This window comes from Neopelma chrysocephalum, unplaced genomic scaffold (genome assembly GCF_003984885.1).
Source record: "Neopelma chrysocephalum unplaced genomic scaffold, ASM398488v2 Primary Assembly neopelma1_25, whole genome shotgun sequence".
Lineage (NCBI taxonomy): Eukaryota > Metazoa > Chordata > Aves > Passeriformes > Pipridae > Neopelma > Neopelma chrysocephalum.
This window is the reverse complement of record NW_020897694.1, coordinates 11,819,383-11,831,650: the sequence shown is the minus strand read 5'-3', so window position 1 is coordinate 11,831,650 and position 12,268 is coordinate 11,819,383. Positions and strand designations below refer to the sequence as shown.

At 37.1% G+C, this 12,268-nt stretch overlaps 1 protein-coding gene across 1 annotated transcript; it reads left to right on the top strand.

Moving 5' to 3' along the window:
• Positions 1-2: 2 nt before the first annotated feature.
• UFM1 (ubiquitin fold modifier 1) lies at positions 3-7,705 on the top strand. The gene is made up of 6 exons (XM_027674470.1): positions 3-85; positions 170-226; positions 971-1,028; positions 3,624-3,663; positions 4,061-4,093; positions 6,274-7,705. Coding segments are annotated over exons 1-6 (258 nt in total). The 5' UTR covers positions 3-83; the 3' UTR covers positions 6,342-7,705.
• Positions 7,706-12,268: the final 4,563 nt, after the last annotated feature.

Sequence of the window (12,268 nt, the reverse complement as noted above, 5' to 3'; positions counted from 1 at the left end):
CGCGCTGCGGGCAGCCCACAGTGAGCGTAGGCCCCGGAGCGGCGCTGACGTGTCGGTGGAGCGGCGGCGGTGCCGGGAGCGCCATGTGAGTGAGGGACGGGGGGATAAGGGGGAGCTAGCGTGGGTCCCGAGCCCCCTCACACATCCCTAAACCCTGCTTTCTTCACAGGTCGAAGGTTACCTTTAAAGTGACTCTCACCTCGGACCCCCGGCTACCCTACAAAGTGTGAGTGCTGGACCGGGCCGGTGCCGCTGCGGGCGAAGGGGAGGTGAAAACGGGGGGCAGCGCGAACGTGGACGGCTTCTAATGGCCATCCCGGCAGGGCATTCCGCCGGCGGGAACGGCGTTTGTCTCCCTCCGTGTGGAACAGCGGGCGCTGTCCCGTGATTAACTCGCCTCTCGGGGCTGTCTCGCTTTGTCTCAGTGCCCTGCGTGTCTCACATTCACAGAATCATTGAGGTTGGAAAAGACCTCTGAGATCATCGTGTCCAACCTATGACCGATCACCATCATGTCAATTAGACCATTGCTCTAAAACGTCCAAACTTTCTTTAAACACGTCCAGGGACGGTGACTCCACCACCTTCCTGGGCAGCCCATTCCAATGCCTGACAGCTCTTTGCGTGAAGAAATTCTTCTCGATGTCCAACCTGAACCTCCCCTGGCAGAGCTTGAGGCCATGTCTTCTCGTCCTGGAGAGGACATTGCTACGGAGCTTAATGCTGCACCTCCTGAGAGCTCCCACAGATGGTGAAACTCCCACGTTTTCCCACTTTCTGCTAAAAATGCTTCCTTTGAAGCATCTCACACCCACCAGGGTCCTCTTCTCCACTTAAACAGTGCTTGCACAGCTTTGGCAAGAGCACTGCCATTGGTAAAAGTGAAATTGCAATTAGCAGTTTAATAGCAGATAAAGTTGCCTTTCGGTTTGTCTTGGCAGTCATGTATTTACTTACCTTGCAATTTCAGGTTAAGTGTGCCTGAAAGCACACCTTTCACAGCCGTCCTGAAGTTCGCTGCAGAAGAAGTAAGTAGAGCGATGATGTTTTTTAACGTTTTGAACATTCTTGAAACAAGCCTTTTTAATGGTAAAATACAATGGTTAATTCAGCACAAAAAACACTGCAGTTGGTTATGGATGGACACAAGCTTTACTGGCCTCTGGGGGCTTGCCAAAGTTTTCAGAATCCTAAACTTAGTGATTCTTCGCAATTTACCTATCAGCAGCAGGCATTGGCACACTTCCTGTTCTTCTTTGCAATTAAATTAAACTGTTTTATATCAGTGATGTAAAAATTCATGACAGTGAAGAGAATTAAGAAATACTGCTATTGAATACTTAATACTAAAAATTGCTTATGGAATATCCAGGAAATTCTTACACTCTTTTCACATTTAGTTCCAGTAAGCTCTGATTTTGGGTGACATACAGTGCTTGATTGTAGAAAATATTGAGATTAGATATGGGCTAGATTCAAAAAACTGACCTAAGGGAATAAGAAGTAAATAACATGTTCTTTGGCTTCTGGATGTTAGATCTTTCACATGGAATCCTGAACCATTAGGTGTGTAAGTTGCCCGTGTAACATATTTGAAGAGATGTATCATGTTTCAGATTCAGCATGTGAAGATTAAGAGACATTCACTGGGTGTAAACAGTAAAATCGAGTGCTCAAAAGCATGATGGGCTCTCTTCATCTAATCAGCAAAAGATTCAGCTGAGAGTCTGTTCTTGGAATTCCCCTTCTGTCTTTTTAAGAAAACCTGGGAAATCTTAGGTTATTGAAAACTTCATCTGTTTAAGCACTGGAATTGTAATAAAATAGTTAGGAAGGATAATAGACTCCATGTCGTGAGTCTCCTTATGCTGTTACTGTTATACTGCTATGTGACAGCTTGTGAGGGTAGGTTGTGGATTGTTTTTGTTGTGAATTTACTTGAAGAGAACGTTATACAGAATATTACATGCTGTTAAAGATATTTGATCATTTAATTTGTTTTTTACTGTGCTTTCTTTTCCCCAGTTATTTTTATTCTGAACTAATACAACTGTGCCCGCACAACCCATACACAGAGACCTAGACTGAAAAGTCTAATAAATGAGTATGAGGGACCTGGAACTATTGGGAGTGGAACTGAGTAGTCAGACACACTGAGAGGGAGAGTCCACTTTTGGTGGGAAAGATGCCATTGAACCTGTTAGCATTACCTACTTGTGGAACCACAATGTTAGTTGATCCTAGGGTCATCTGAGAAATGGATTTAGAGAAGGATTATTTACTTAAATATTCACATTTAGCAAACCATTATTTTAATTGTTGTGAGTATTCTGAGTATTCATGGGAGTTTTGCTGATTGACCTCAGGTCACTCTGGATTGGCACTGAAGCTTTTTGCATCTCTATGAGGCCAGGTAGAACAAAGTGCTTTTCAAACAGAGAATAAAAGAGACTGTCTAGGCTCTTGCCCAGGAATGAAGTTCCTTTGTGAATCAGCATTGAAAAAAATGAGATCATTTTTGTGTTATATGAATGGGGTTTTTTATTCCTTGAATTGTGTAAACAATTTGAAAACTTATGCAGGTTGTTGTGACTCAGGTACCAGTTTCACAGTACCTTGTATGAAACATATATGGAAAAGATCAAAATGTGAGCAGAATTGTTGATCTCCAGGGCAAGTGCATTATCCCCTCAGTGACTAAAGCTCTTGGGGCAGAGAAGGATTTACATTCTGGCTGATAAGCCTTACAGGTTTCTACTGAGACATCTCTCAGAGTGCTAAAGTTTGGCCAGATCAAAACCAGAATATCCCTGGAACAGTAGAACTGTAGCTGTGATGTAGAAGGATCATCTTATATATCAAGTGTCTGTCACAGTGCTTTGTCGAAGGTTAGTTTTTCCAAGTAAAAATCTCTGAATTACTTTCATTGTACAAAACATGTTCCTTCACTTTTTGTTTCTTGGAAATAACTGAATCACAGAACATCTTTTCTATCATCTCTAGTACATTATATAAAGTGGAAGTTCATGGTACACCATTCAGGATTGGCAGAGCTAAAAGTGGAAGACAAATGGATCATTAAATGGGGGGACACAGTCATTTGTAGCAGTCTAGCCATTCCCACAATATACATTTGGCAGTGAGAAATTGGATAATGCAAATGGAATTTTTTCCTTAGTTTTTATTTTCTGTTTGTCCTACAGACTATATATAAAAACCATAAATTGAAATGTAGAATATTAGAAACATCGTTAAGTCTTTATGTATGTATAGTTCTTTACAGGGTTATCACAGTTTATTGTGAAAACGGTAATATTCTCATTTACAATGTGTGGTCTCTATTGGTTTTTTTTTCCTTCATTTTTTAAGGCTACTTGGTACATGTCTCAGGTGTACATTTGCACAATACTTATTAAAAAACCTCCATTACATTTGTGGAATTATTACCAAAATAATCATCCATTTCCATTAAATAAAGTTAGTTGTATCTATAAATCTGAAGGAACTCCTTTCTCATTTTTTTTGTACCTGAACCAGCTAAAATTATAATTTAATATTCCCTATATATTTTCTGCCTTAGCTATGTCTCTTATGCTATTTTGTCTTACTCTTATTTCCTTTAGTTCAAAGTTCCTGCAGCAACAAGTGCCATTATAACAAATGGTAAGAATATAGTTGATATATTTTTTAATGGTATTTGTATTGAAATTTCAGTGAAGAGGTATTGATAAAAGCAATAGTGTCTCATATTTCACAACCTCTACAGACTGCAAATTGAATTTAATAATATTGTAGCATTATTTAAATTTCTTATGCATGGGATGAAGATACTCAACCACTAATTCAGTTTTGTCCAAATATATAGCTTGGATTTTTCTGTGCTGAAGGTTTTTTGTTAGCTCCTATGAAAAGACTGTTTTTGATTGTAGGAAATAGCTGCATGAAGACTTAATGTAATAGTTATATCTTGTTGGTATATTTTTTGAGCTAAAAGTTTGATGTAGTAAATTGTAATATGTATCTCTGTTTCATCTTCTCTTTTTTTCTTTTTTTTTTCTAGATGGTATAGGAATAAACCCTGCACAGACAGCAGGTAATACTGTGTATGAATCCCAGTATTATGTAGTTCAAATTAGCTGTAGCTTAATCCTGCAAAGTAAATGTATTTAGGACTACTGGACTCCTGAATGAAAGCATCTGTATGGTAGTTCATCATGCTTGCAGCTGTGCATATTTAGTTCACATCTCTAGTTGATTTGCTTTACCTCTCCTAAGCTCTAAAAATGCTGAGGAATTATTCAGTAGTAGTATAAGACAGCATCTCATAACCAAGGACCAGGTAAATCTAAAGCATCTAGAAGCAAAATGTTGTCATCACAGTCTTAATTTGCAAATCTAAAATTAGGCACATGGATTATTTTTTTTAACATAGACAATGCTATTGCCCTGACAATGCTGTGTGATATTGCCTTTAACTGGAAAAAAAAGAAACACCCCACAACAAAATCAAGGCAAAAAAATCCCCCAAACAAACCAACCAAAAAACAGCCTACACTAAATCCAAGACCCAATTCCTAGTCAGTTTACAAATAAACATTTATAATTTACATATAATCTTACGTTCAGCCTTATTAGTTGGCATCTCAGAATAAAACATACCTTTGTTTTCCTTCTTTTATTTTTTCATCTTTTGAAGTTCCTGTATATTAAACAGTTACTTTATTCTTCAAAAACTTCCCAAAATAAGGTATGCAGGAATAAAATCATAATAATCCTTGGGAATTACTTTCAGAAGTTTTGTACTGTTCCACTATCTCCCCATGTTTCTGAATAAAGTGCTCAACTATGACTTTCATTCTCCCTACATGATTTCATGGAGCAGAGGAAATGAAAGCTGAAAAAGCTGGGCTTAGCACTTAATTCCTGTATTGATTTCAATTTTAAATCCTTGATAGTTCAGGGAATAGTACGCCATAACTTCAATAAAACCACCATGATATTAATAATGAAAACAGACTGAGAGGTGGATGAACTGTCTTCAGGAGATGCAGCTGCAGCCTGTTGTAAAGTGCTGAGAGTTTTATGATGGCCATTGTAATACAGATGCTTTTCATCTACAATGTGAAGATTAGTAAGCAGTTCTCTGGTTTGCTGGTGGGACAGGTTTGTATTCAGTGGGTTTTATAGATCTTGGTCTTGGCAGATTTATAGAAATAGTCTTGGCAGATTTCTAAAAACAGATTGTCTTCTGATAACACGTTCTTTTGAAATGATTTTCAAATTCTTGTTATGTTGAATATAAAGAATGGTCATGGTCCTGACGTTGAAAAAGGGTAGCTTTGTTCTAATATACAAACAACTTGAACAGATGTCAAATATCTTAGTCTTATTTACAGAGCACTCTACATCCCTGGAGTGGGGTGCTTGGGAGAGAACTAAAATTATTCTGTTTTTACAAGCTAATCCAAATTTGAATAAGAATAGGTGGATATTGTTAAAACCTGGTATTGTAGAATGGCATATAGTCTATTTTTTGCAGTAGCAGTATGAAGTAAAAAAAATGTTCCATATAGTAATTAAATAATGCATCACTTTTAGCAATGTGATTTCATTTTCAAGTGTTACATTTAATAGAAGAAAACAGCAACCTGAATTAGAGTCCTGAATACATGCAGAAAATATTCTAGGCATCTAAATATTAAACACTTCTAATTTTCATATTGTGTCTTCTTGATAAGACTAATATGATTAAGAAAATGCCATAATAAATATGAAGTTCAAGGCGTTTTAGTGCTAAAATGAGACTGACTTATGCTTGGATATTTGGAGAGCCTTCCTAAAAGCAAAGTACAGTTGAAGTTCTGAAGTTAAAAGCCATTACGTACTGAACGAAGGAGAGAAGTAAAAATGAATGAATGCATGACTGACTTCAAGATAAAAAAATAATGGAGAAGTACAACTTCATTTTCTGGTCTTGAAATTATTATGGCATATAAGTGAAATCAGACATTCAGGTGTGGATATGCAAAGTTTGAAAGGCTGCACCTTGCAAGGTCTGGCATTTTTACTTAAAAGTAAGAAGTTCTTTGGAGTAAGAAGGACAAGACAAAATTCTATGGAAATATGAGAAATTTATTTCTGCTATGTTAGAGGAATTACTTCGAAGATGTTAAACACTGACCTAACATTGTTATCCTTTAAATGTGTATGTTTTCTGAGGTAAGGTTTTATTTTCTAGGTTAGTAACACGTTCTGTTTTCTGTGTTTGTTTAGGAAATGTATTTCTAAAGCATGGGTCAGATCTACGGCTTATTCCCAGAGATCGAGTTGGGAGTTCATAACATCTCCTGAAAGCTGTGCAATAAGTGACATTTCTGTGCAGCAGAGGTCTATTTATTTTGGAACTCCAAAATGCAACTAATGAATTGGACTTTTTTAAAGCTAGCAAAAATTACTTCCTAGGACTTGGTTTGGTTTTGTTTGTTTTGTTTTTTTTTTTGAAACAGATATAAAGTTTCATTTTCTTATTAAATTTTATTAACTTATGTGCTGATTCTTCCCTGACTAGTAGAAGAATGGGCTAATTTCATGTTTTGTTGCTGTAAGAAAGATGGACTTGTCTGTAGGTGTTACTGACACCACAAAGGTAAATCACAGCCACCATCAATTGATATCTAAAATACTGGATATTGTTGAGCCTACTCTGTGAAGGGGGAAATTATTTTGCTACAAAGAAATTATTCCTACTGAGTGCTAAAAGTTTTTTTTTCTGTATTTTTTTTCCAAATTTACTTCCATGTTTAGAGGAACAGCTTTCACCTGGTTCAAGTATTAAGCTCAAGTAGAAGGGAAGTTTCAGGAGTTTATTACTCAAATAAGTAAATAGCTGCCAAATGTTCCAAAGTAATTTCAAGATTTAATTGCTGAAAGTATTTTGGATAAAGGAGAAAACAGATGTTTCTGTGTCTTAAAACATTTGATGTCATTTGATGTACTGTGAAGTAAAATTAAACACAGTTTCAGAGAATTTATGAGGCCTAGTCACCTCACATGAAGTGCCATCAGCTGAGAAGGATTGCAGTGTAATTTGGGAATTTGTACTGGTCAACTGTGTCATCACATTCCTTTTTCAGTAAACTAATACTGATTGTTTCCACAAGTCTTGTTTTGTTACTGGCTGTTACATGGGAAACAGCGTAGAAATCACTGAAATGTTGGTGTTCAGATTATAAATTGTCAGGTGTAAACTATCAGTTATGTATTTTAAGTGGAGAAATTGCTGCTTTTCTCAAACTAGTTATCTACCCTGTGTTTTAATGTATTTGGCAAAATCTTACCATATTGCATTTTTGTTTCTCTACTGAGTGGAACAGACATTGCAGTGGGCAATGTAGTGCTTGCTTAAATGAGTACTGTCACAAATAGAACTGTCCTGTGCAATAATCGTGCTCTGGAAAGATGTTCAGACAATGTGTCAAAAAAAACAGAAGAACAAAATGCCCTTCTGAATGGGTGTAAACTGAGTATATAGAGAAAAACTCTTCAGAAATAAATATTTGACTATAAACTTCTTCCAAATCAAGAGAAATTGTAAAATTCTGTATTTTTATTTTAATAAACAATTATATGAAACAGATGCAAACATTGCTTCTCTCATATTCTTAATTGGATTTTGACAATAATTAAAAACTCTTCCCTTTAACCTTCTGATCAACGTGCTGTGAGATTCATTTCAAGCCAAAAGACTATTATGCAGAATTCTACAGAATGCCGCCCCTGAAGGGCAGAATACATAGTTTATGTTAATTTAATGCCACAATATAATTAGGATGAGCCAAATTAATTGCTTGTAATTTTTGGCTACAGATATCTCGACTGAATGCCTGAAAAGCACCTGATAATGGAATATAACAAACAGGAATCTTTTTTTCTGTCTAAAGATGCAATGTAGTTTTTCAAAGGTCATCATGGTTAAATGCATTTTGAACATAGGATGTTCTGATGTTTATATAATTGAAGGTTATATGAAAATTATTTCAGTTGCTGGCTAACATTTCTTACCACTGTTACTTAGCTCATAACACAGCATAAAGTATTTGACATGCTGCATTGCAAGTCTGCTTATATAACATGCTAAGGATTTGTTCATTTGGAAAAATAACTGGTCTCTTTAGTACTCTGTTCACGACACTTTGGTCATAATATGGTTTCTTAACTCTGTGGCTTCTCTATTTGGTAAAGAGACTTGCTAAAACGTATATAGCAGATATCTGCAAGTTGATTGAACCTTTGCAAGTTCACTTTGTTAAGTCATGTTTGACATGGTTGAATAGAAAACTTTAGGTTAAGAACCAGACGTTATAGGGCCTGGGAGTTGTTAGAAGATTGTGTAAAATGCTGTGCCATCAGACTTGTACTGGTTTGTCTAACCATACTTTATGGCAAACTTTAAAAATCAACTCTACCTGGAGTTTGTATTGTCTGGCTCTGGTTATAACTTGACTGGTGTTAAATGCAGGACTAAAACATAGAAGTTTTATTTTGATAGAATTGGAAAATATGGAAATTTTTCAGGGAGGGAAGCACAAAGATCTGATGAAGTATAGAAGCAGTGGAGAAGTTAGGAAATGGCCCTGATAATAGTTCTGTCAGTAATATGGCTTTCTTCTTTGTGTTCTTGTCACAAAATCTACCTTTATTCTGTGTTTGAGATGAAAAGGCCATTTTCCTTTCTTATTGCTACTTAATAATAATCATAAAAATTGTTGACAGCAGGTCTCAAAAGTTGAGGATTTTTATTCATGTTTAGTTTGATGGTGAAAACCCAGCTCCTGCTGCTGCTCCAGTGATACAAGGAGCAGTCAGAGCAAGAGAAGGAGCTGTGCCAGTGGGACTGCACAATTTGAGTGGATTCTGAGAGTGCTGGGGCACGCCAGTCCTTTGTATGCAGCGTGCGGGTGGCCTTCAAACAGAGCATTTTAATGGGGCAGTGGAAAAGACAAAATCCTGCAGTCAGCCTAGCTGTGGATACCATTTCAGTGATTCTAGCAGGAGTGCAAAGCTCCAGCAGGGTAAAATTCAGCCCGTGCAATACACAGTGTTCGGAGTTAAATACAGTATACTCAATGGCACATCTCAGTAGTGAGTTTCATCCACTGATGGAAGACAAATACTGGGGAGTATTCACAAAGGCAAGAGTGATCTTTTTGAGGCTAAGCTCTGCAGGCTGTTCCTAAAGTTAACAGGAGTGTCCTCCAGAGAGATTCAGAGGAGCTAAATGAATCTTCTGTTCTGAATTGCTTTCTGGCGAAGCCTTTATCTCTTTTACTGACTACAGAGCCACTGAGGAGTTAGTCTGCTGGGGCTAATGTTAACCCTTGTGAATATCTTCCCCAACAGATACTTCCCCCTTCCTTCAATATTATATGTTATGTACCTTACTTGCCATTGTTTCAGCTTGACGTTTAATGTTCCCAGGGACTTGTTCAAAATTACAAGAACTTTTTTGCATGAAAACAAAACTGCTTTTTGATGTAATATAATTAGTTGAATGCAATTTTTTTTCCTTTTACAGTAGGTTCAGCACCCTTGATGGTAATGTGAAGAAGACTGGTAGTTCTTTACAGAAAGCTTTGCCAGGTTAAAATTAGTTCTGTTTACAAACAAAGAAGAGAATGTGTGTACTGAAGAAGAAAACAGAAGATTCTGCTACTTCATCTTTTCAGAGTATAGATTTGGTCTCCTTTATCTCTCTGAAGTGGTTAAATGTTCCCGGAAAGCGAATTTTAAAGAGTTTGGAATGCATACAAATAGCCATTAATAGAAGGACCAGGTGCAGGTGTTCCTGTTTACTGCTATGAAGAAAATCCTGAGGCTGTCAGTGGGAGCTGTCAGTGTCTTTCACTGCTGAGAAATATCAGATGTGGTGTGTAAGAACTATACCAACAACCTTAGGGGTTTTTTATTATTTTAATGGAGAAAATCATGCTTTGAACAGTAGATAAGTTTATCCTACAATCAAGTTCTGTTTACAGACCTTGAAAGTATTTGTCTGATGGGAGTGAGATCACTGTCCACAATCCCTTTCACTGCTTATGAGATTTGACAAGAAGTAAGTCTGGACCAGTCTGGCCATTAAAAAAGATTCTGGGCTTGTCACTATGCAATTCTGTTTCTAAAGTGAAATGCAGCATCTTTATCTTCAGAAGACTTGGCTGTGACAAAAATTCATTACTCTCTGATGAAAACCTTTTGATTTGGGTTGGAAGGGACCTTAAAGATCATTTAGTTCCAACTCCCCTGCCATGGGCAGGAACACCTTCCACTAGCCAGGCTGCTATCAGCCATTTTGTAAGTTACAGTTTTTATGTTTACCTTGAAAACAAAAAGACAATGTTGGATGTAGCTAATCAGCTAATGTTTATTGCAGTGGCTTTGTAAACCACATTCTCTTTGCATGGGCAGTGGAGGGAATAAATAACATTGCTACTGTAATAAAGTTCCTTCAGAGGATTCATGTTGCTTGAAAAATGAACATCTTTAAATTCATTTTTACATTGACATTTCCAGTCAGCAGTAGAGATTTAGCAGTAGAGACCCATTAATTTGTGGCAGGTTTCTGTTCTATTGCTGTGGGCTCTTGAATAGTATGCAAATAATACTGGCTAACAGTAACAGTAGCCAGGCATCTTTACCACCAGCACAAATAGTGAAAGTTTGTACAAGCACTTGGTGTCAGTAAGCACCACCCATGCAGAGCAGCTTATTAGTACAGGAACAAGGGCACGACACATCTTGCCATCAGTACACTAGTCAATGCGATCCATTATTAATGACAACGGAATTCAAATGGTCCTATTATTTATGTCAGGTTCATTTAATTCCCACTTCTTGACTAAATGCTGTTCCAGATGTGTAGCACAAAGTATGTGTGTCCAGAGTGAGCTCAGGTAGGGATTGTTCTTATTTCATGACTGTTTTGGACAGCTCCAACTCTCTCCAAGATGGATGTGTTCCAAAGTGGGGTTGCAGGACAGTCAGTTCGTTATGGCCTCACATCCAGGAATCTGTCATTTAAAAGTTGGTCTGAAGTTTACACATTTCATTTATATTTGTCATCCTGTGGCCATGGAAATTTAAGGTGGAGATCTTCCATTGATTTTCAGGGTCAGGGATTGCTGAAAATTTAAGCGCCATATCTAAACATCTGCAAATGACAGGAAAGCAAGTTTAACCATGTGCTTTTGTGAATTAGCCTGACTTTTAAATTTCTTCTGTCCTACTGGCTTGCCAGAGGAACTTGATAATGTCGGAAAATTTTGCAGCCACAGAAGATGTTTAGGGGGGGTTAAAAAAAAATCCAGAGGATCTTAAAAATGAGAGCAGTTGGGTACTGCAGGGGCTGATGAAACCTGACATCCCGTTTTGTTCTTTCAAAATTTTCATTGGTGACCACTGCCCTGTGGTAGTTCTATTGCCCTGATTCCAAACACTTCCAGTTACAAACTGAGGAGGCAAATCATCTCTGGGAATCTCTCAAGAAACATTCTACTACTTTCAGTTCTGACCATTCAGGACAGCCATCTGATATCAATTATGCTTCTGTTGGAGACCTCATGTCTTTTGGCATCGGAGTAGTGTAGGCTATTTTATCTCTAAATGATTAAAGTAATGCAGTTTACACTGGGAAAGTCCTCGCACCTAAGGAAACATAGCAAATACATAAAGTATCCCTTACTCTAAAAAAAGTTAAAGTTATCAGGTGTTTTTAGCTCTCTGAAATAAAATTAAAAGCAAACCTATGACTTTACCATTTTATCCTGAAAGTGGCAGCTATCAAAGTATGTGTTCTCTTTTCATATTGTACCTTAAATGCAAATTTTATTTTCAGTTTGAACAGTGAGATCACCTGGAAAATGAAGTCAATTAAATTGCTGCTGTGATATGATTGCATTAATTAATGACCTCAAATGAGAAGGGCAAGGAAAGGCTGTAACAGCATCTAGTGTTCATCACAAAATTAAGATGTTTGGAAAGATGTTTTAACTCAGGGTTTGTCTGGTTTGTGGAAATTATTTTAATGAAACTCTTGACAGCTTTTGTCTGAAGATTTGACATTTGATGACGTAGAATGCAAAACATATTCCCTCTTATTATTGGTCCAATATTAGCTTTAGTAATGCTTCCCTGGTATAAGTGAGGGATATTACTGCATTTTAAATCTCATGCTTCTGTGTAAAAGCTAAGGGAAGACAAATAATTATTTCTA

Coding starts and splice junctions, on each gene's coding strand:
- UFM1 (XM_027674470.1), top strand. Junction 227..970: donor CCCCGGCTACCCTACAAAGT/GTGAGTGCTGGA, acceptor TTGCAATTTCAG/GTTAAGTGTGCCTGAAAGCA. Junction 3,664..4,060: donor AAGTGCCATTATAACAAATG/GTAAGAATATAG, acceptor TTTTTTTTCTAG/ATGGTATAGGAATAAACCCT.